The sequence below is a fragment of the Canis aureus genome, chromosome 10, assembly GCF_053574225.1.
Source record: "Canis aureus isolate CA01 chromosome 10, VMU_Caureus_v.1.0, whole genome shotgun sequence".
In the NCBI taxonomy this organism is placed as follows: domain Eukaryota; kingdom Metazoa; phylum Chordata; class Mammalia; order Carnivora; family Canidae; genus Canis; species Canis aureus.
In genome coordinates, this window is record NC_135620.1 from 53,453,135 (window position 1) to 53,476,222 (window position 23,088).

A 23,088-nucleotide genomic window follows, 5' to 3' on the forward strand; every position below is an offset into this window, starting at 1 on the left:
TCTCTCTCTCTCTCTCTCTCTCTCTCTCTCTGTGTCTCTCATGAATAAATAAATAAAATATTTAAAAAAAAAAAAAAAGCCCCTCACAAATAATTAGCCTGGAGTCCACACATCCCTACTGTACAGGGTGAAGCTGTAAGGCCAGAACAGAGTCCACTGTTGCCCTTGAGAAAAACTTCACAGCAAGTGAACAGAAGAAAAATACATCCATTCACATGAACACAATTGGTTTGAGGCTAGGCAGTTGTTCTTGGTCCCTTCGCCCACTTATCCACAAGTTCCCTACACTTCTGACCATTTCTTCTCAGCCCTCTGCTTTTTCTCTCCCTGGGTCAGTTCATCCATCCCCAAGACCACAAAAACAAGTGCCTTTTCATATGTTTAATGACCATCTGGATTTCTTCTATAATTGCCTATTCATATCCTTTACCCACTTTTCTGCTGCTGCCCTAACAAATTACCACAAAACAACACAAATTTGTCAGAAGTCTGACATGTCCCATGGAGCTGAAACCAAGGTTGGCAGGGCTGCATTCGTTTCTGTAGGCACTGAGAATTCATTCCTTGTCTTTCCCAGCTTCTATAGGCTGCCCACATTCCTTGGCTACTGGCCTTTATCCTCCATCTTCAAAGCTAGCAAAAGGAAGGCAAGTTTTTTCCACGTCACTGATCTCTTCTGCCTCCCTCTTCAATTTTTAAGGACCCCTGTAATTACATTGGGTCCATCTGGATAATTCAAGATACTATTCCTATCTTAAAGTCTATATCTTTTTTAAGATTTTATTCATTTATTCATGAGAGACAGAGACATAGGCAGAGGGAGAAGCGGGCTCCATGCAGGGAGCCCAATGCGGGACTCGATCCCAGGACTCCAGGATCACACCCTGCGCCCAAGTCAAGACACCCAACCACTGAGCCACCCAGGCGTCCCAAAGTCTAACTACCTTAAGGTTAGCAATCTGAATTCCAACTGCAAATTTTAATTCCTTTTCATGTAAAATAATATATTCACAGGTTCTAGGGATTAGGATGTGAACATCTTGGAAGGGCCATTATCCTACTTGCCACAGATATTATCCTATTATGTAGGCTGCAAATATTTTCTCCCAATCTGTAGTTTATTTTCGAATTTTAAGATGGCTTTTACAGTACCAAACTTGAAAATCTTCTATATAATTAAATCGACTGACATTTTCCTTATGGCTTCTAAAATACTTCCTTCAGGCACTTTTGCAGTTTCATATATTTATGTTTAGATTGTTACTTTTTGAGTATGGTGTGATGTGAGAACCTAACTACCTCCACCCCAAAATATAGGTCCACTTTTACCAATACCATTAAAAATGTCTTCAACTTGGGCAGCCCTGGTGGCTCAGCGGTTTAGTGCCACCTTTAGTCCAGGGCATGATCCTGGAGACTGTCCCTCGTGAGGCTCCCTGCAGGGAGCCTGCTTCTCCCTCTGCCTCTCATGAATAAATAAAATCTTAAAAAAAAAAAAAAAAAGATGTCTTCAACTCATCCCATTAAGTGTCATATTCCAAAATATGGGTCATTTTAAAAGCATCTATGTAGGCTTCAGACCTATGTATACAATAGCCTATGAGATATCATCTCATATTCAATTTGTCCAAAAATAACTTTCCCTTTAAGCTCTTTTCCAATATGCCCATTCCTATTGAAGGCTCAATACTGAAGTCAGAGCCTTTCATCCCTGACTCCTCCTTTCCCCTCACTTCCTAATCTAGTCATCAATTAGAACCCTGTCAGTTATACCTATGAAATGTATTGCAACAAATCCATCTTCGCCACTCCATCTCCACCATCAGTCTTAGTTCAGTCATTTCTCATCAGACTGGTTGCCCTATTCTTTCTAGTCCATCCTCCACATGGCTACAATTCTCTGGAGGTCAGCTGACCTACACTCTTCAACAAGTGTCACAGAAGTTTGAATAAAGGAACGTACCAGATGCAACCTGGGTCCTAGACTGGGTATTGGTTTGATCAAGAACTATGAGTAACAAAACCCACTAATAAATGTCCTTAAATTCCCTTTGCACACACACAAAAATTGTGAATGACATATTCAGATCACTTGAGAAACTGAGTATGGTAGGAGTATCAGATTAAATGAAAATTTACTGAAAGAAAAAGGTGGAGATCAACTTAAAAAGACAAAGCAGTATGATCTTTTTGTTGTTTTTTTTAAAAGATTTTGTTTATTCATGAGACACACACACAGAGAGAAAGAGAGAGAGGCAGAGACACAGGCAGGGGAGAAGTAGGCTCCATGCAGGAAGCCCAATCGGGACTCCAGGATCACGCCCTGGGCCCAAAGGCAAGCACCAAACCGCTGACCCACCCAGGGATCCCCAGTATGATCTCATTTTGATTTTAAAATACCAAATGTACACCATAAGGGTATAATGGACAAAGGCCACTGGACCAAGTGAGACCACTTTCTTCCCGTAGAATAGTATGCATACCCGTCTGTTGTAAATGTAAATACAGTTCTGATTAAATATATGCTAAGGGAGATCCTTGGGTGGCTTAGCGGTTTAGCACTTGCTTTTGGCCCAGGGAGTGATCCTGGAGTCTGGGATCAAGTCCCCATCAGGCTCCCTGCATGGAGCCTGCTTCTCCCTCTGTCTTGTCTCTGCCTCTCTCTGTGTGTGTGTGCCTCTCTCATGAATAAATAAATAAAATCTTAAAAAAAAAAAAATATATATATATATATGCGCTAAGGATGGTAAGGAGTCTCCTGTCATCCCTAACTGCAAAATTTTTTGTTATAGAGATTGCTCTAATTAACAGCGAAGACTGTTAACAATAAAGACTATGTATTATAACTAAGTGTATTTCAGCATAGAGTAAGATTCTATTTCTTACATAAAGGTTTTGTCAAACCCTTTCTTGAAATAGGATTCAATGATTCTATGACATGTAAGCATGTAATTCCATGAACATTTTAAAGTATTAAAAGATTCCATCTTATTAATCATTCTCCTAAAAAAAGCAATATTACACATATAAACACAGAAAGATAGGAAGTTATTTGGATGATGATCCTTGGGAACATGAACTTTAAAAATTTGCTTTTAGGGGGTGCCTGGGTGGCTCAATCAGTTGAGCATCTACCTTTGACTGGGGTTGTGGTCAAGGGTCCTGGGATCAAGCCCCACACCCAGATCCTTGTTTGGCAGGGAGCCTGCTTCTCCCTCTGCCTCTACCTGCTGCTCCCCCTGCTTGTGCTCTCTCTCTGCCAAGTAAATAAACAAAATCTTTTTTTAAAATGTGCTTTTAACTTGATGGGATGAGCACTGGGTGTTATTCTATATGTTGGCAAATTGAACACCAATAAAAAATAAACTTATTAAAAAATGTGTTTTTATATCTTTTTAAAGATTTATTTATTTTAGAAAGAGCACAGGAAGGGAGGAAAGAGGGAGGGGGAGAGGGAGAGGAGAGTTGAGTCTTAAGTAGAGTTAGCACTGAGTGCAGAGCACAATGCAGGGCTCACTCTCACGATCCTGAGATCTGACCTGAGCTGAAACCAATAGTCAAGACACTCAACCAACTACACCACCCAGGTACCCCATAAAATTTGCTTTTATTTTCCTAAAATTCTACAATACACCTTACTGCTTCTCTAAAAATAAAAGGTTTTTTAAAAGTGTATTGTCAGAGCGCCTAGCTGGCTCAGTTGGTAGAGGGTATAACTCTTGATCTCTGGGTGGTAAGTTTGAGGCCCATATTGGACATGATTACTTTTTTTTTTTTTTTTTTAAGATTTTACTTATTTGAGAGAGAGTATAAGCAGGGAGAGTAGCAGAGGGAGGGAGAAACAGTCTCCTCTCTCAGCAGGGAGCCTGACCAGTGGTGATCCTGGGATCATGACCTGAACAGAAGGCATACACCAAACAGACTGAGCCACCCAGGTACCCTGGGCACTACTATAAAAAAAAATGAATTATCTATGCATAATGCACATATAGGTGACAATATTATATACATTCAGAAATTGATTTTTTGCTACAATTTAAAAGGAAAAAAAAAATGAACTGTCTTAGCACTGAAATCTGTCACTTCCTGCCTAAATGACCCAGAAAACCCACAACTTTTAAAATAAACTTTATTTGGAGACATTCCTGGATGGGTGGCTCAATTAATCACTTCTTGATTTTGGCCCAGGTCATGATCGAGGTCATGGGATCAAGCCCCAAAGCCCCACATCAGGTTCTGCAATCAGCAGGCAATCTGCCAGAGATACTCTCCCTTTCGCTCTACCCCTCCCCCATTTGCACACGAGTGTGCGCATGCATACTCCTAAACAAATCTTTTATAAAATGTAGCAGGAAAAATAATGAACTTCACCTGGGGCACCTGGCTTGCTCAGTCAGTAGAGTATGTGACTCCTGATCTCAGGGTTTTTAGTTCAAGCCCCAGGTTGGGTATAGAGAATATTTAAAAATTTAAAAAAACAAAAAAACTTTACTCCTAGAATGTAAGGTTCTTCATGATGTGGTTGATCTCTTCAAATATACTCCCTTGCTAGTGAACCTGATGCTTAAGCATGCTCTATATTTTCTGACTTCTGTGCCTTTTGCTCAAATTGCTCTCCCCTACTTCTCATGTCATCTCCCACCTTCCTTTAATGCCCAGCTCAGACTACCTCCAGAGCCTTTGATTCTTGTCTTGATATGGAGTCCCCTTCCTTGGCATCCCCATAATTTGTACCTTGTTGACAGCACCATTTCCCTGATAGTATGGCTATCAGGCTCCTCAAAAAGAAGTTGAAGTTCTATGAGGTCAAATCCACATTCCCAATCTAGTGCTTTTTCAGTATTCCCTCTACTCCATATATACGGTTGAGAAAAACAAAGTAATCCTGTTATTCTACCTCTTCTGTTATTCTTCTGTTCCAAAGATTTTATTTATCCCAAACCTGTCTAGAGGGTTTAGTCCAAAACTCACCACTTGCTGGCCAGAAGTGAAACTGAAGGTGTTTTCCCTCTTCCGACCTATCTGCCCCCGTCCCACTAAATAGTCTCAAAGACACTGCAATTCTTTTTTTCATTTTTTTAAAGTAGGCTCCATGGCCATTGTGGGATTAGAACTCACAACCCTGAGACCAAGAGTTGCATGCTCGAACCGAACCAGTCAGGTACCCCAAACACAATGCAATTCTAAATTTCTACTTGACACAGGAACATTTCACAAGTCTATGTATATCTGGGTAGTTTTATGAAAAATCCAAGTTCTATTGAAGTCTTTTTAAGCCCTCCATGGACAACAGAAACAAACCATTTAACATTTGCTCAGTTCAGCTGAATTTATGATTGGCACTAGACTAGACTCTTATAGAATCAGTATCTTGGAATATAAATACATCTTGGGGTACCTGGGTTGGTTCAGTGGGTTAAGTGTCTGACTCTTGATCTTAGGGTCATGAGTTCAAGCCCTGTATTGGGATCCCTGCTGGGTGTGGAGGCTACTTAAAAAACAAAACAAAAAAACATTTATTTTAAGATGTTAGGTTTATAGCTCCATCTTTGCTTTTACATCTGTGGTATGATGTTGGTCCTCTAAAATCTTTCATGCCATATTCTTGGTTAGAAATCCATTTCCAGGGACGCCTGGGTGGTTCAGTGGTTAAGCATCTGCCTTTGGCTCAGGGTGTGATCCCAGAGTCCCAAGATCGAGTCCCACAATGGGCTCTCTGCAGAGCCTGCTTCTCCTTCTGCCAATGTCTCTGTCTTTCTCTCTGTGTCTCTCATGAATAAATAAATAAAATCTTTTAAAAAATAATAATAAAATCCAGGTTCTTTCTGGGAACATTGGAAGTGAAAAAAAATGGACTATATAACTTGCCTCTTGGTTTCAGTATGCAGATGTCTACAGGTGTAAGATAACAGTCCCTCACACTGTTTTCTACAGTTTAAAAAGCACTGCCAATTACTTTATCAGAGGCCCCAAAAGAACTAAGTGCCTTGTTCAAAGCTACACTGCTATAAGCTCAAATGCCAGAATTAAAACCAGACCTCTCACTACAAGTCTGTTCTTGGTTTTTCCTAAAAGATCTATAAAGTTCCAACTGTCATCTACAGACACATTACGCATGTCATGCAAAAGCAAATCAATCATTCCAACACAAATTTCTCACGTTATCAACCAGTATCCCTACAATATTTTGTAGGAAAATACCACTTGCCTTCTATTTATTCCTATAGCTTAACACAGAGCTACCAACCAAATGTCCTTCCCTCAAAAGATCGTCTTCGGCCCACAGTGAGGTTAGGCCACCAACCTATATGAGCCATATGGATGAGAGAATAGTGTTCAAAGTGGAAACAAGACTGGAGGCTAGGGGTGCCTGGGTGGCTCAGTCAGCTAAGCATCTGCCTTCAACTCAGGTCATGATCCCAGAGTCCAGGGATCAAGCCCTGCACTGGGCTCCTAGCTCAGCAGGGAGTCTGCTTCTCCCTCTCCCTCTGCTCTTTCCCCTGCTCATCCTCTTTTCCCTCAAATAAAATCGTAAAAAAAAAAAAAAAAAGACAAGACTGAAGGCTAGCAATCAGAACACCTAAATGGTGGGAAAACCAGAAGACCAGGCAGAATATGGTAGAGAAAAAGTGTCTGTCATGAAAAATGGGGAAAGTAACTCAATCTCCAATGTGCAAAAAATCTATTTTCACAGTACATGAAATCAAAATTCATCAGCCCATTTCATCAGCCAATATAATTATCTTGTATCCTTACAGATATCTTATCTTTGTAATCCATACCAGCTACTGGTTTAAGTACTAGGACAACCAATAAAAATTTGTCTAGGGGTTGTTTTCTCTATATACCACACTTCTCTCTGGGTAAAGCATCATAATATTAATCCCAAAAGCACTAGGTGATGATGTTGTTACCTGTTGAACAAAAAGGATATTCTATACCTGGACATGGACAAGACTACGGAAGCAATCATCCGAAAAACTGAGCAGGGGAGGATGTTTATAAAGTTTAGAAAAAAACACATCCAATACTAGAATTTCATATTAGAAAAAAACTGTTTTTTTTTTTTTTTTTTTTATATAATACAAATTACATAAAGTAAAGGTGGACATAATTATAAGTGATCCTCAACCAGAGCATAAATGTTTAGGACTTTTAGATGCATGAAAAGAACACCCACCTCAGAAGTTCTATCTTTCTACAACCCTTATTTTGGGAGGGCACCCCAATTCAGTCCTTGGTCAGGAAAAGAGAGCTCTGTAGGCCTAGCTTTACCATCCACGTCAAACACGGGTGAGGAATACCATATTCTCCACAACTAGAGCTCCATCAGGGCAGGCTGCACCACCTCCCATGCAGTCATGGGGCAAGGCACTAGGCAGCAGATCATACCACTGTTAATCAGGTGGGGAAGAGGGTGCAATCCTGCTTTCAGTACTTCACATTTGAAGAGTGCCTTGACAGTAAGGCGTAGCCCAAGGCCCTTCCCAGGAAAAGAAGCAGGCACAGGGGCCAGAACTCAGGCTCCATTTTGACCCAACGTTTATTGTCCTTTTACAACATGTCATTTTTGGTTTAGAAACTGCTTGTGATTAGTTTTCCAACATTAACTCAAAAGCATGTAAAATAAAATCAACCTACTCTCTATATAAACACCCAGCAACTGTGGCCCTTCGTCCTACTGCCCAGGTTGGGTAGAGGGAAGAAGGGAGGGCTTGGGTAGCACTGAGTGAAGTGCAGATGCTTTATTGTGGGGAGTGGCGGTGGTGCCTTGGTTCACACCCACACAGGTCTCCTGCACTGCCCCAAACTACAACAGAAATGGGTAGGCCCAAGGCCCAATTCCCTGTTGGTAATTCACTCTCCGCCTCCCAAATGAAAATCGCTTTTATTTTATCTCTTTTGTTTTGTTTTTGTTTTTTTTGTTTTTGTTTTTTTTTTTTGCAACAGAAACCCCTGTCCAGAATCTGACTGTAGCTGAACTGTTCAGACTGAGGAATGGAGCAGGCCATGGGCACACCCCTGGTCCCTCCTGGGCGAGCGCCCCCACCCTCAGGGAACAAGGTCCAACCAGGCCAGCTCGCTGCATGCTGGCCACCACCACTTAGCCATACAGGTCATCGTCATTGTCTTCTGTGTATACACTGCCACCTGTGCCGCCTCCACTGCCCTGACTGGGGCCAGCTCCACCCTGGTTTCCTGAAGGGAATCTGCATGCACAAAAGCAGAGCCAAAAAAGAGAGTTAGGATAGGGCCTATGTAGGATTTTCACAACTAACCCCAGCCTCCTTAGAACTCCCACAACCTTGGCTGTACAGTTACCCAAGACAACTTAAGTATTGCCCACTATAACGTGATTACCTGAAGCTGCCAAAGCCCCGACTCTGCTGAAGGGTCTGAGCAAACATCTCATACTTCCGAATGTCATTGTCACTGACAGAACGGCGGGCAAAGCGCATGGCTTCCTCAAAGTGATCTCGGCGGATCTCAGGCACTGGATCATCTTCTTCTACCTCCTATAAGGTTGGTAAACACAGACCACCAGGGCTAAAGTCCAGCTTGGATTCTTCCCCTGGCCTTCCTGCCCCCATCCCTGTCTCTCTAAACCAACCTGAATAAGTTGCAAGGCCAATCTTCCTAAAACTAAGTCAGTGCACTATGTTTAAAAACCTGTCAATGCATTATGGAAAAGGCCAAACTGTATGGACAAAATCACATTAGTGGTTGCCAAGGGCTTAGGGTGGAAAAAAAGGTGACTAAAGTAGCATAAGGGAACTTTCTGGGATGACAGAAATTTATCTGAACTGTGGTAATAGTTATAGAACTTAAATGCATTTGTCAAGATACATGGAGGCACTATACCTAAAAGGGTGAATTTTACTATCTGTGAATCATATCAATAAACTTAAATTTTAAAAATAAAGTTTCTAAAACAAGATAAACTAAACCACCTAAATTTTATTTTATTTTATTTATTTATTTTTTAACCACCTAAATTTTAAAAAGATAAAATAACTTTTAGCGCTTACCAAACCCGGATTACACCTTACCTAGTGGCTTCACCTCTAGTAACATATGCCCTCTTAAATCTACCCAGGTTTTTCCCAATTCCCACAATCCTATTTCCTGAGCCAGTTATTTGAGCTGCTTCTTTCCTTAGCCCTTATAGTCTCTCTTCATAAATCAGCTCAAACCCTATCTCTTCCACTAAGAAGCCTCTCCAGGAAAAAATTAGAGAAGGTGACAAAACATGAGAGACTTCTAACTCTGGGAAACGAACAAGGGGTAATGGAAGGGGAGGCGGTGGGGGGATGGGTGGGGGGATGGGTGAGGGGACGGGCATGGAGAAGGGCACTTGACAGGATGAGCATTAGGTGTTGTATGTTGGCAAACTGAACTTCAATTTAAAAAAATTTTTTTTAATTAAAAAAAAAAGCCACTTCAATTGCTATGACTTATGAGATTGCTCCGTAGGATTAAGTGTTATCAATGGGTTCTAAGCTTTTATGGGAGGGAGAAGGAATGTCTCAGAACTCCTACAAAAGATAAACTCATTCATTCATTTATTCATTTATTCATTTTTTAACATGGTGCCAAAATACACCGGAAAACATGCAAGATGATACAGATTCCCTATCTTTATGAAGCTTACATGCACACATACATTATTACATACACACACACTTTAATTACAGGAGGTCCATGGACCACCAAGCAAGAACAGGCCCATGGATTCTAGGTTCTAAACCTGCCCTATTTATTTATGTGCAAAATTGTATTTTGATTTCACCTCACAGAGTCTACTGTGAGGGCTGAGCATATAGACTACCCATCTCTCCTCAGCCTTTATAATTCCAGACTGAAAAGATTAACCCTCAGTATTCTTTCTCTTTGATGCCCTACTAGGGCATCTGTCAGGTATCTTTCCAAAACCCTACAGTCTTAACTCTAGAGCATGGTAGAGATTGCCCTTGGCTCCCCACAACTGGCACATATGGGGAAAAGATGCAGACTCACCATGGCAGATGGGTTGGTCTGCCTCTCCCGTTCTCGCCTAATTTCACTCTCAATGGATTCACGGATGGCCAGCTTGCAAGCACGTTGGCAAATCTCCGTCAGGTCAGCTCCAGAGAAGCCATTAGTCATTTTAGCCAGGAACTCCAAATCCACATCCTAAAGGAAGCAATTGAGCTACCTAAACATTTAGCCTCTCCTCCCCTGTAATACACAGATCTCTGATCCACCAAAACACTCCTAATTTCAGCTTGTGTGTCTTTCACCACTGTTTTACTCCTGATTCTGGATTTTCCTAATGCCTTCAAATCTTCCATTTTTCCTTTACAACCCTAAACCTGGAAATCCCCAATGGAATCTTTTCCAGGAACCAAACACCACACTAGGCTGAGCACTCATAGAAGTCCTCAGCACCAATGCCCTTGTACCTGCCTTGGCAACTGGGGACTTGCGCAGGTTGGCCTTAAGGATAGCAACACGTGACTTCTCATCAGGAAGTGGAATATAGATGAGCTGATCAAGGCGACCAGGTCGCAGGATGGCAGGATCAATGATGTCAGGCCGATTGGTAGCGCCAATAATAAACACATTCTTTTTTGTAGACATGCCATCCATTTCTGTCAGGATCTGGTTGATGACTCGGTCTGCAGCCCCACCACCATCTCCAATGTTACCACCACGGGCCTTGGCAATTGAATCCAGCTCATCAAAGAACAGTACACAGGGGGCAGCTTGGCGGGCCTATGGAAGGGACACATGGACTCAAGTATTAACACAATTGGGTCTCTCAGACCTGAGAAGGAAAGGAAATTAAAGTGACCTTCACTGCTCCAGCTGAGCTGCCAGAACAAGATGGTTTCAATCTCCCAAAGAAACAGCTAGCTACCTTGCTGCCAAGCAAGGGAACTATCTGCTCAGCTGCTTGTAGCTCACCTTGTCAAAGATTTCCCTGACATTGGCTTCAGACTCCCCAAACCACATGGTGAGCAGCTCAGGACCCTTGATAGAGATGAAGTTGGCCTGGCACTCATTAGCAATGGCTTTGGCCAGCAAGGTTTTCCCACAGCCAGGGGGTCCATAGAAGAGTACTCCTTTGGAGGGTGTCATGCCAAACTTGAGGAATTTGTCTGGGTGCTCCACAGGATACTAGGAAGAAAAGGAAAGAGGGTTTAGCATACCCCCATAGTTTGAAACAAACCTAACAAAACAGCAGTATCCCGTCTAATCACCCCATGGTATAAGATAAGGTTTTCTAGGGGCAGGCTCCTTAGTGTTTCCAAATTGAGAATAGCAGGTTCATGAAGTATGCTCTCACAATTCTTGCACTGAACTGCCAACACCCCCAGCCACCTACAATGTACTGAGGCAGTGACTCACTCTGGACCAAGTTATCCTACCTGGACCAGCTCCTGAAGCTCACGTTTGACATCCTCCAGGCCCCCAATATCCTCCCAGGTCACCTGTGGTACCTCCACCACTGTTTCCCGCAGTGCTGATGGATTGCTCTGGCTCAGGGCCCACTAAAAAGAAAAACTGGGGATGAGACTTGCCAAGGGAAAGGTCGAAATGCATGTCTGTGTATGTGAGATGGGGATGCAGTCCTTACCCGGAAGTCATCCATAGTAACTGCCAGAGAGTTCATGACTTCGGCGTCGATGGTCTCATCCTCTAAATCAATGAGGTCCATCTTCTTACGGATAGCTTGAAGAGCAGCCTCCGAGCACAGGGCTGCTAGGTCAGCACCCACATGCCCATGAGTCTCATTGGCCACCTGCAGGGAGAAGATCTACTTACTACTCTAAGACCTAGCTGCCTTAGGAGGCTCAGAGACTAGAATCCTGCCCCCTTCACCTGACCACATACTAGGAGTTCTTTCACTGGCTGGATTTTAAGTAGTGAGGCCTAGACTTGGGGCCTGGAAATAAAGCTGACCCCGAAGTTCTAGTTTACTCTAACGTGGTATCAACTCCAGTTTCCTGGATTCAATCTCAGATCACTTCCTTTCCCCTGCCCAAGAATCAAAATCAGTCTCTTTACATCTTAAGCTTGTGTCCCTAGCTAGTTCCCTTTAACTGCCTGGAAATAGATATCCTAACTCAAGGCCATCTCTCATCATCACTCCACCTGTTCCAGGTCCACATCATCTGCCAGCTTCATGTTCTTGGTATGAATCTGAAGAATTTCCAAGCGTCCTGTAGCATCAGGGATTCCAATATCTACCTCCCTGTCAAAGCGACCTGCAGAACAGGGTGTGAACATAGACAGGGCTCATTTCTGGGCTACAGGAAAGAAGGGACAGGTCTCACATGACCAATCATCCCTGTCTGTCCAGGACTCTCCTGGTGTTAGCACTGAAAGTTCCAAGTTCTAGAAAATCCCTCAGTTTCAGACAAACCAGGATGGTTTGTCACTATAGATAGGACACGAGATAAGGGAAAGGACCCTTGGGCCCTATCACTGCAAGGAGCTTCAAGAAATCCTCAGATTAGGACTAAGATGAAGAACAGAATCTCTTAAAAGAGATTAAGCTTAGTAGAGCTATAGATTCCCTATGAGCAAGAACAGGGTCGGAAGAAATTTGAGGTCCTTACCAAATCGCCGAAGGGCTGGGTCAATGCTATTGGGTCTGTTGGTTGCTGCCATGACAATCACATGTGCTCTCTGCTTTAGGCCATCCATAAGGGTCAACAACTGTGATACAATACGCCTTTCCACCTCCCCATGGGTCTGTCAGGACAGGATGTCTGGTCAGAAGTGAAGTGAGGACCTTTTAACCCCCACTATCCCCTTGGGCAAGTTCCTACTTTCTCTCTTTTGGGAGCGATGGCATCTAGCTCATCAATGAAGATGATAGCCGGAGCATTCTTCTCAGCCTCCTCAAAGGCTTTACGAAGGTTGCTCTCAGACTCACCAGCCAACTTGCTCATGATCTCAGGACCTGAAAGGATACAGAATAGAAACAATGACAAAAATACATCCTTCCCTCAATCCCAAGATAAATCAGATCTCTTATCTGGCTGGTCCAGAAACAGGTGCTATGTAAATATGTGGTAACCTCTGCCTACTTTCTCACAGACTCTCCCAGATACTATCCCAGGATAGGCACAAACTAGGCTGGAGGGAAACCACAAGGAACTCACACCTATCTCAGTCAAGCTCTAAATGTCAAGATGCCAGCACATGCCCTGGACCCTCAGGCCAGGGCAAGAGAACCAGCATACCAGATGGACCTCTATCATTTTCAAAGAGGCAGCTAATGTCAATCTTCCCCCAAACCCTCTCAAATAAACTAGCAGACAAAATTTTTGAGTTCTCATTCTAACTTGCTACCCCTAAATGTCTTCAGCCTTTCTCTCTCAAGGGAGGATAGATCAGGGACACCAGAGTACAATACCTTCCCCTTGTTGCGTATCTGTCCACAATGTAACCCAGCAGAAGAAAGATGATGAAATATACATGAGGGTATGTATGCAAATAAATGTGTCCGTGAGTTCTCCAGCTCGTGAGACTGGATCATGCTCAGCTCAGTGTAAGATCCAGCCAAATACAAGGTGAACCAATTCTCCTACCATTGATTAAGAAGAAGAAGGCTCCAGTCTCATTTGCCACAGCTCGGGCAATTAGGGTCTTCCCAGTTCCAGGAGGTCCATAGAGCAAGATTCCCCGAGGAGGCTAAGGACCAGTACAGAGAGAGTAATTAGGTTCAGACTCCTACCTTCTCCCAACTCCACCCACTCTAAAATGGTTTGAATGTGGCTCTATCTAGATAGAGAGTGAGAATCAGTTTTGAGCCCTCAGCATAAACTACTAAGAAAGTTTACTTCAGGCCATACTCACTCCTCTTATTAGCAGAAAACTGACATTTATTTTATTTTATTTCATTTTTCTAAGATTTTATTTATTCATGAGAGGTATATATAGAGAGGCAGAGAGAGAGGCAGAGACACAGGCAGAGGGAAAAAGAAGCAGGCTCCATGCAGGGAGCCCGATGTGGGACTCGATCTTGGAACTGCGGGGTCACGCCCTGGGCTGAAGGCAAACGCTAAACTGCTGAGCCACCCAGGGATCCCTAGAAAACTGACATTTATGATTATACCTTGGCATAGGAGACTAAGAGCACAGAAACCACCCTAAGAAACTCTAGTATGGCTAAGTCTGAAGATCCTGGGACTACAAAAAAGCAAGAGGCCAATAGGCCAAGGTTTTGACTTTGGACAGACAAGGGCCAGGACTAGTTTTTAGCTATCTAAGGAAGAGTATTGCCACAGGCTCACTCATTCCAATAATCACAACCCTCTAGGATTTATCATATTTGAATGCTTTTCCTTACCACCAACAACCACAAGTTTTTCTCTTTGAAGCTGTCTTTTTTATGGCCTATCCACAGGCTGCACATGGGAAATGCCCATATAGAAGATAAAATTATTTGTATGGTACATACTAGAGAAGAGGGTAATTTCATCTTCACTGTGCCCATGATATGGAACAGTTAGGAAGTCACATTGTAGGTCTGCAGTTCTCACATGTTTTGGATTCAGGACCCTTCACACACTGCAAATTTCCTTAAACTTTTCTTGGGTGACATTGTTACATACAGGTAGGCAACTATGATGAGATTTGTTTTTATAGGGTCCGTGAGATAAAAATGGTTTTTACATTTTTAAATAACCATAATATAAAAAATAATGCAACAAGAATTGACCCGAGTCTTTGTTAATTACCAGCCTACATTATGTCCCAGGATACTCACCTTAACACCAATCGCCTTAAAGAGAGCAGGATGTCTGAGAGGTAGCTCCACCATCTCCTTTATCTGAGCCAGCTGTTTCCTGCAGCCACCAATATCATCATAGCCTACTTCATTCAAGGACTCTTCCTCATCCTGAATACAGAGAAGACAAAGAAAAAAAAAAAAAGGCAGGAATATTATTATTATTAGCAAAAGTTGAGTTTCGCCAAATCCTTCTACAATCTGGTATAGAGAAACCTATTTTACGAGAGGATTCTCCTCTGAGGGGGATCCTGACTCAAAGAACAATTCTAAAAATCCCAAAGCAAAGATTTTCAGCATAGTCTTTCCCTTTTACACTGCCCTTAGTATTACTGGAAAGAACCACCCTAAGACTAAAGCTAGAAACTGGGAAACAGACAGAGGTCTGGATGCCATCATCAATGTCACTTCTACAAAAATTATTCCAACCACTTAGATCTTTTGAGTTCAATCTGGATTTTAAAAATTACTGGTATCATATACTTCTAGAAACACACAGGCCCAGAAATGAATAGTTGAAACATTTTCACAACCTCTGGAAAAAAGCTTAGTTCCAAAGAGCACTCAGTTTTATTTTTAATAGAGGAAGACAGAGATGGGTGGGAGCAGGGGCGGAGGGAGCAGGCTACAGAGCGAAAGGGAGAGAATCTTAAGCAGGCTCCAGACCTAGTATGGAGCCCAAAACAGGGCTCAACCTCACAACCCTGAGATTATGACCGGAGTTGAAATCAAGAGTCAGATGCTTAACCAACTGAGCCACCCAGGTGCCCCCAAAGAGCACTCACAGTTAGTAGTTACCATATGACCGCCCCACTTTGTAATCATGAAATTGGGTACTGGGATAAAGGAGAGAACTCACCTCTCGTTTGATAGGCTCCCCTTCACAGTGGATCACTGTGTCTGGGGCAACAATGCAGTAAGGACTGGGATCTGTCTCCACTACTTTGAACTCTACAGCACGCATTCCACCCCGGACAAGGAAAATGTCTCCTGTGAGAGTAATTAGCACAAGTGCAGTCAGAGATGTCAAATACCAGAGCAAGTGAGAGTTCCTCACCAGAACCTGTTGTCTAAAATGCCAAGTTCACTAGATACTGCCCCTTTCCCCTTCCCACCTCTACCTTATTAAGCATCAGGCAAGAGGAGAAAGCTAAACTGTGAAGTGTCCCTCTGCCATTCAAGAGGACACTGAACAAAATCTTATGGGCTATAGGTAACCAAGCTTTCACAACAACCACAGATGATCAGACTGTGCTAAATATTAAATACACTTTGGACTGTGACACAGCCAAAAAGTGCCCAAGTCCTCCTTCTGGGACAAAGGAGAAGAGAGCTTACTCTACTGAAGCAGGGAATGATAGTAGGGAAATGGAGGAGTGGGAAGGAGGAGGAAGGAAGGAGAGTACACATGAGCGTGTATGCAGAATGTGTGTGTAAGCACACATATGAGAATGAGATAAAGACATTCCAAGATTTACTCCCAGGTATCCCTACAAACAACTATCCTTAAGCTCAGTCTTTAGAATTATCTCTCACCTTTCCGGATGGGTCGATAAGCTTCCAGGAAGTATGGCTTAAGGTATACCTCGAAGAGATTGCCAGTGATGCCTTCCACCGTGTCATCGATGGGTAGCACGTGGATACGTTTGCCGTACTTCACATCAGGACACGGCTGGATGCTGAGGATGACAAGCAGACTCCACATTACCAACCACAATGTAGCCCCAAACACTGGGCGTCTGAAAGTGCCTGGCACAGAGAGCTGACGGCAAGTAAAAGAAAAAAGGTAGGGATGGCTTTAGGTGAAGAGAGGAAGGAGGGCAGAGTGAGAGTGAGGACAAAAGAGCAGCCAAACAGAACTAAGACCAAGTCATACTTGGGGGAAGGGCAGTAGTAGGAGCCATTAGAAGAAGCTACAAATTTACATTAAAATTTTATTTTTTTTAGGTAAATTTAAAGTTGAACTAAAATGGGGCTGCTCACTCCCAATCAGTGAGCCAAAAGGAAGACCCACACATGTAAAGCCCCCAAAATGAAGAAATAGGAGCAAGGATCTTCAGTGAGAGATATCCAAAGATGACCCATTTGGCTAATATTAGTAACCCAAAATTACGGAGGCCGTAGTGGGACAAGTATCAGGATCAAAAAAATAAAACTGAAAAAAAAAAAAAAAAAAAAAAAAAAAAGTCATCTCAGCCAGGTGGTCAGAGAAACTTGACGTGATTAAGCACCTCCAGAAGGCTACATGAAATCTAGAATCCATTAAAATTAATCAGAAGTCTGAGATGTTCCTGGCCAGTCTCAGATGTTCCTGACAGGGGGTTGGATAGCTGTGGCTAGTGATGACTCCAAGATGGGAAAGCTTCTTGCCTAAAGTTAAGTTTAAAATCTCTCAGATTGGGGATCCCTAGGTGTCCCAGTGATTAAGCTCCTGCCTTCAGCCTGGGGCAGGATCCTAGAGTCCCAGAATTGAGCCCCACATCGAGCTCCCTGCATGGAGCATGTTTCTCCCTCTGCCTGTGTCTGTGCCCCCCTCTCTCTCTCTCTCTCTCATGAATAAAATCTTTAAAAAAAAAAAAATCACTCAGATAGAAGCTGAAGCTATTCAGGGTCTGACTCAAACTATGCTTCTATTCTATATTAACTTTGATCCATAAAAAAACCCTAATCGGAAATTCGCCTTCTATGCCCACACTCCTACCTCATTCTGGTCCCAACACAAGCCATTATTTCAACATAACAGTGAGATTGTTTCATAGACACTCTCAAATGGTATCCTAAACCAGCGTTCAGCATGTTATAAATCATACCTCTGGCAAAAAAATAAGTAAAGGTATCACAGAAGTCACAGAAATGCAACTTGTCCCAAGGGTCATGCAGAAGTAAATTCTGAAGTCTCAGGGAGGCAGAATCAAAACCTAAAGATAGCCCTGCTATATTAAGTCTTCCCATGGCTAGAAGGATTCTGCTATGGGTAGCTGCCAAGGACTTCATTAGTCCTGTCTATAATTCAGGCTGTCTCTGGCCTCCCATCCCTGAGGGGCTAAGAACCCCACACACACCTGATTACATCCCCTAGATGTACGCGAAGGTTATTCCGAACAACTCTATTCATTCGAATCTTCTCATCGGAACATGTGTCATCAGAAAGCACAATGCACACAGCTTCCCGCCTCTTCTTTCCTTTCAGCAATACTGTGTCACCTCGGAACAACTGCAGTTCATCCATCTTGGGCTGAGAAAAGAAGGTTAAGGCCTTTGGGTCACTGGGCCAAGGGGTAGGCAGCAGCCCTGGAGGCTGGAATTCCCAGTAAACCCCACTCTATCTGTGGTCACTGCAAAAAAAAAAAATGAGGAAAGAAACCTGGGAAAAGTCCTCAGGTTAAGTGCAATAAGGAAAGACTGAACCTTTGACCCAACTTACCTGGGACAAGGACACCACACTGTTGTCCTCATTGATGGCTTCATCGACAATTAACCGATTGGGACGATTCTTCTGTTTAAGAATGGCTGTTGATAAGTCATCACCTTTTGAACTAAAAAGAGAAAATGAATTTAGTCCCAATACATACTCCAGTCCCAGGGACCCCACCAGTCTTTAAAATTCACACTTACGAAAGAAATAGTGGATATATGAAGCTGTCCCTATGCCAGAGAGGTCAGATAAAGGATATTCAGCCACGGTCACGAAGAGTAACATTTAGCACATACAATTCCCATTCCAGCATCTCTTAGTATTCTGAGCACTGGTATCCTAGCTGTTAAGGCCCCAAGTGATCTTGCCCCAGAGTCAGGAAACTATGGCCTGAGAAGACTAAATAGAGGTAGAGGCTGAGTAGGACACCCAGGTGGCTCAGGGGTTGAGCATCTGCCTTCAGCTCAAGTCATGGTCCTGGGGTCCTGGGATCGGGGTTCTGGGATCGAGTCCTGCATCAGGCTCCCCACAGGGAGCCTGCTTCTCCCTCTGCCTGTGTCTCTGCCTCTCTCTGTGCCCCTCATGAATAAATTTTTTTTTAAAAAGTAGAGGCTAAGTAACAATTAGAGAAATGACAATAATCTTAGTATGAAAGAAACAGTGATTAGGAGAAGGGGCTATGCAGTCAGACCTGCTGGGTCTGAATCCCAACCCTGCCACTGTTTAATTGTCATCTTGAGCAAGTTACTTAACTTCTCTGGATGATGATGTCCTCATCTGAAAAGAAGCAAATACAGTAGTACCTATCTTAAAGAATTATCTTAAGTGAGATAATGAATGCAACAATGCCTGGCACATGGTATTAATGGTCACAATGATTACCACTGCAGAAGAAAGCATAAACTCTTCTTTGCTAACCTTCTTGGAGAATGAAGTGAGCAAGACAACTTCCTGTAGGACTCAGGGAGGCCCCAAGTCCCACCAAGCCTGGGGACAATGAAGTAGAATCATTAGCACTACCATCCTTACTGGCTAAACCTGCTAAATTCCAGAGCATTCTATATACCACAGAAATGCCAAGCACAAAGACTATGACATTTGGGGAAAACTAAACTAATAGATCTGAAACCTTCAGAAAGAGGCCCAAGCTCAAAAAGAGCTTGACAAATCTCTGCAAAGACATACAATTCCACAATATTGGTTCAGAAAGTCAAAACCTAGAAATGCTGAGGCATGAAGCAAATCCAAATCCCTCACCCAGACCAAAGCTAAGTCCAAGCTCAGTTTAAACCCTCTAAATAGTTTCAATAATTTCTTAGAAGATCATTCACCTGACACCAACTTCTTACCTAGCTTCTCTCCAACCTTCAGTAACTAGACTCAGTGGGCTCTCCCTTTGAAAAGCTACTTCTAGGATCCCTGGGTGGTTCAGCAGTAGCGCCTGCCTTTGGCCCAGGGTGTGATCCTGGAGTCCTGGGATCAAGTCCCACATCAGGCTCCTGCATGGTGCCTGCTTCTCCCTCTGCCTGTGTCTCTGCCTCTTTTTTTCTCTCTATCTCTAATGAATGAATAAATAAATAAAATCTTTAAAAAAAATAAAAAGCTACTTCCTTTTACTAAGGCTCGGGAAAACCTGAACATTAACAAACAGGGAGGCCAAATAACGGAGGAAATGAAGAAATAAAAAAGAATATTTTCCATTAACTATTCCTTCACTTAACAAATTAGCAAGTATACATTACAGGCCAGGCACCATCCTATAATCTGGAAATACATCAATCAACAAACAAGAAAAAAAAAATTGTATCTTCACAACTTACAAGAAAAAAAGATGCCTATACTCCAGAATACTAGCTAGGAAGTTGTGGTGTTTCTCCATCTTTTGGTCTTGATCTACCCAACAGAAGTACAAATTCCATTCATCTAACAAAGTTGTAAGCTTTCTGCTGATCCTCTCACAAAGGCTGCGTCTTTAATCATCACCTTAAAACTAATTTCAAAGAGTGGAGTTTCCTCAGCTTAAACTTGCCTCCTCAACCTAAAAAGTGTAGCATTCCGGTCACAATGTTCCATCACAGGCAGACTCCTCCAGTGTTTATCAACACTCTGGAGAATAAGCATAGTCAATGTGGCAGCTGAAGGCAATTTAAAGCCATCAACTCTCCCTTTCTCTCACACATCAAAATACCTTCCAAGGACTACGCACCTTTCCGTTTAATCTATAGGATTGGGGCTAGAGAAAAATAAAATGCCAGATGCCTCTAGTCAGCATAGTTTGTATTTTAACCCCAAAGTTGCATTCTAGAAAAACTTCCTGACTGCTTACCATTCCTGACCCTAGCAATGGAGGTGAGTAGTATGCTCTTCCCTTAAGGCAAAGACCTTTACTTCCAAATCTATCTACTAAGATCAAAGGAAGTAACCTCTAAAAGAGAGCTTCAGCCTGATCGTGGGCCAACAGCAGTCCTGGAGGCTCTTTGGGGACATCCCCATTGTCTTCTGCATGAGTCAGGCCCTTTCCAGAACTCCAATGGGCCACAGGGGACTTGGAGGGAGTTCAGGTAAGAGTCATCAAGATGACCTAGAGGTTAGAAACCATCTATGATGCCAGGTTCCAAGAATTTTGAATTTTTATTTTTAGACCTAAGAGAGTAAGTATTAATAAGTAGTGGTCCTTTTAAATAGACACCTAGGTAATACTTCAATCTCCGTTTAGAAACTTGGGGGAAAAAAAAAAAAAGGGAACACACCTCAAAAAACTAAATTTTCTTCAAGTCAGGAAAGTGATTTGCATAGAAGAGTTTCCACAGGATGGCTGTCTTTTTTTTTTTTTTTTTTTCCCTCAGTAGCTAAAGCTCTTGATTCTAAATCTAATGGGCAGGATGGGCAGAGGTGGTAGGATTTTATCTGATGCTTTCCTGAGGGATGGAGAACCCAAGATTTCTCAACACAGCATTTTGGGGAAAGGAACGTGTGTGTTCAAAGAGTCAGGGCTACTCTAACCTTCTCAGCACAAAGGCTGAAATTGAGAGAGCCCTGCAAATTACCAACTGAGATTCGAACTTTACCAAAAGCCCGAACAGTAAAGTTCCTACTCTCCGCCCCCATTTCATAATATTAAGAAAAACTGACCAAAGCTTTCTCATGTGAAGAACAACAAACCTACGAAGGAGGCCAAAAACGAAACGCAGGGCCCGCCCTCTCCCTAACAGCCCCTCACTGCTCAGGTCGTGAAGATGTCAACCAAGGGCCAGGCCGACCCAGCTCCAAAAAGGCCGTCGTGAACTTCCCCGAGCTCGCCGAGTCTTCCCCGCTCCGGCCTCCGCCTGGCTCCCGGCTCCCAAGGCCTTCACGTGGCCAAAAGTCCACGCCCACTGGGCCCAGTTCAGGCGTCGGGCCCGCAGGGCCTGCTCTCTCCGGGGACCAAAGGCCTTCAACGGATAGTAGACCTGATCGCAGGTGGGCGCCCTAAGGCCCCGGGGCTCCGCGCTGGCAATGTGGGCCCGCAGACCTCACAAGAACCGGAGAGCGGTTCCCAGGGAGCCAATCAGGCCGCCCGGGCCTGCATGACACAGCACGATCTGGCCCAGGCCCCGACCCAGGCCCAACGCAAGCCCGGCCTAGGGGGCGCGCGGGTGCGCAGCCAGGCCCAGACCGGACCGCGGCCCCTCATCCCCCCGCTTCTCCCCTCTCTCCCTCCTTCCTTGTCTCCACCTCTCAGACGCGCCCACGGCCAGGCTCGGCCGGGCCTACCCAGCGCGGCGAGTCCCCAGGTGCGCGCACCCGCAGCGGGCGGGCGGGCGCGCGCACACACTCACTCAGCTCCAGAGGCCATGGCGCGCGCCTCTCCCGGCCGGCGGCTGTGGCGGCCCGCGGGTAACGGCTACGAGGGGTGGCAGGCGACCGACTGGGCCGGGGCTCGGCTCTCCCTGGCAGGGGGGCGAGCAGCGGCGACAAACCCGCAGGCGGCCTCCTTCTCGCCTCCTCCTAGAGGCACCGGGGCGGTGGGCGGGCGGTATACACTGGCTCCTAATCCGGGAGGGGGCAGCGGCAGCGACGACTCAAACGACGGCTGCAGACGCTGCGCTGAGACTGAACCGAGAAGAGCCGAATCATCGGAAGGAGAGGTGCTTTCACCTCAGCCAATCAGCGCCTGCCCTGGGGACTCCCGCCCGCCTCTCCGCGCCTCTCCCCAGCAACCCGCGGACCAGAGCCAATCAGGAAATTCGCCTGCGGCCTGGCTCCCGCCTCAGGGATGCAACACGCCTAGTAACGTCACGTCAATTGGCCGCAGCGCTACGCTTCCTCGACGGATTGGGACTCGCGACCAATCAACGAAAAGGATAGAGCCAGAGCGACTGGCGAAAGAAGGGCCTTTAATCCCCGGGAGGCGGACTCTCCCACTTGGCTCCAGTTCATTGGCTCCTGATCTTATCCTGTTCAAGAACCTGGCACAATAGATTGAACCCTTGTATTAGTCTACTCCTATTGCAGTGATAACCTACACGCTCATTTTCTTCCCAAACCTAAGGATCTACCCTTACCCTTCTCCTGTGTCCAAAACTGTCTCTAGCCATCCCTGCTCTGAACCCTTTGGCAACCCAACTCTTAATCCACTCCACCCTATTGTCTTGGCACCCTCTGGTAACTCTAATCCCATAGGCTTTACAGTTCTTCAGGGCTTGGAGGTATATGCTTCCTCTTATCACTCAGCCTTTAAGTTAATGGCTTGAGGGGGAGGGCACTCAAGTCCAAAAAAAGGTCAAAAGGCAACCACAGAACACAGTAGATGCCATAGAACCCAAAGCAGCAATAAAATTGCATGCTGAGACCTGAAATCCTTGGGGCCCAAATGGTGAGCTAGCCCTAAATTCAATAATCATCTTTG

The 23,088-nt window shown here is 44.2% G+C and overlaps 1 protein-coding gene across 1 annotated transcript; it reads right to left on the minus strand.

The window, feature by feature from the left end:
* Window positions 1-7,519: 7,519 nt before the first annotated feature.
* VCP (valosin containing protein) lies at window positions 7,520-22,312 on the minus strand. Its single transcript, XM_077912411.1, has 17 exons — window positions 22,019-22,312; window positions 18,210-18,321; window positions 17,848-18,020; window positions 16,322-16,464; window positions 15,645-15,775; window positions 14,765-14,896; window positions 13,584-13,686; window positions 12,819-12,952; window positions 12,606-12,741; window positions 12,139-12,251; window positions 11,621-11,785; window positions 11,412-11,534; window positions 10,948-11,160; window positions 10,447-10,755; window positions 10,018-10,173; window positions 8,362-8,516; window positions 7,520-8,210 (listed from the first exon to the last, which is right to left on the minus strand). The coding sequence occupies exons 1-17, from the start codon at window positions 22,033-22,035 to the stop codon at window positions 8,105-8,107; spliced, it is 2,421 nt and encodes an 806-aa protein (XP_077768537.1). The 5' UTR covers window positions 22,036-22,312; the 3' UTR covers window positions 7,520-8,104.
* Window positions 22,313-23,088: the final 776 nt, after the last annotated feature.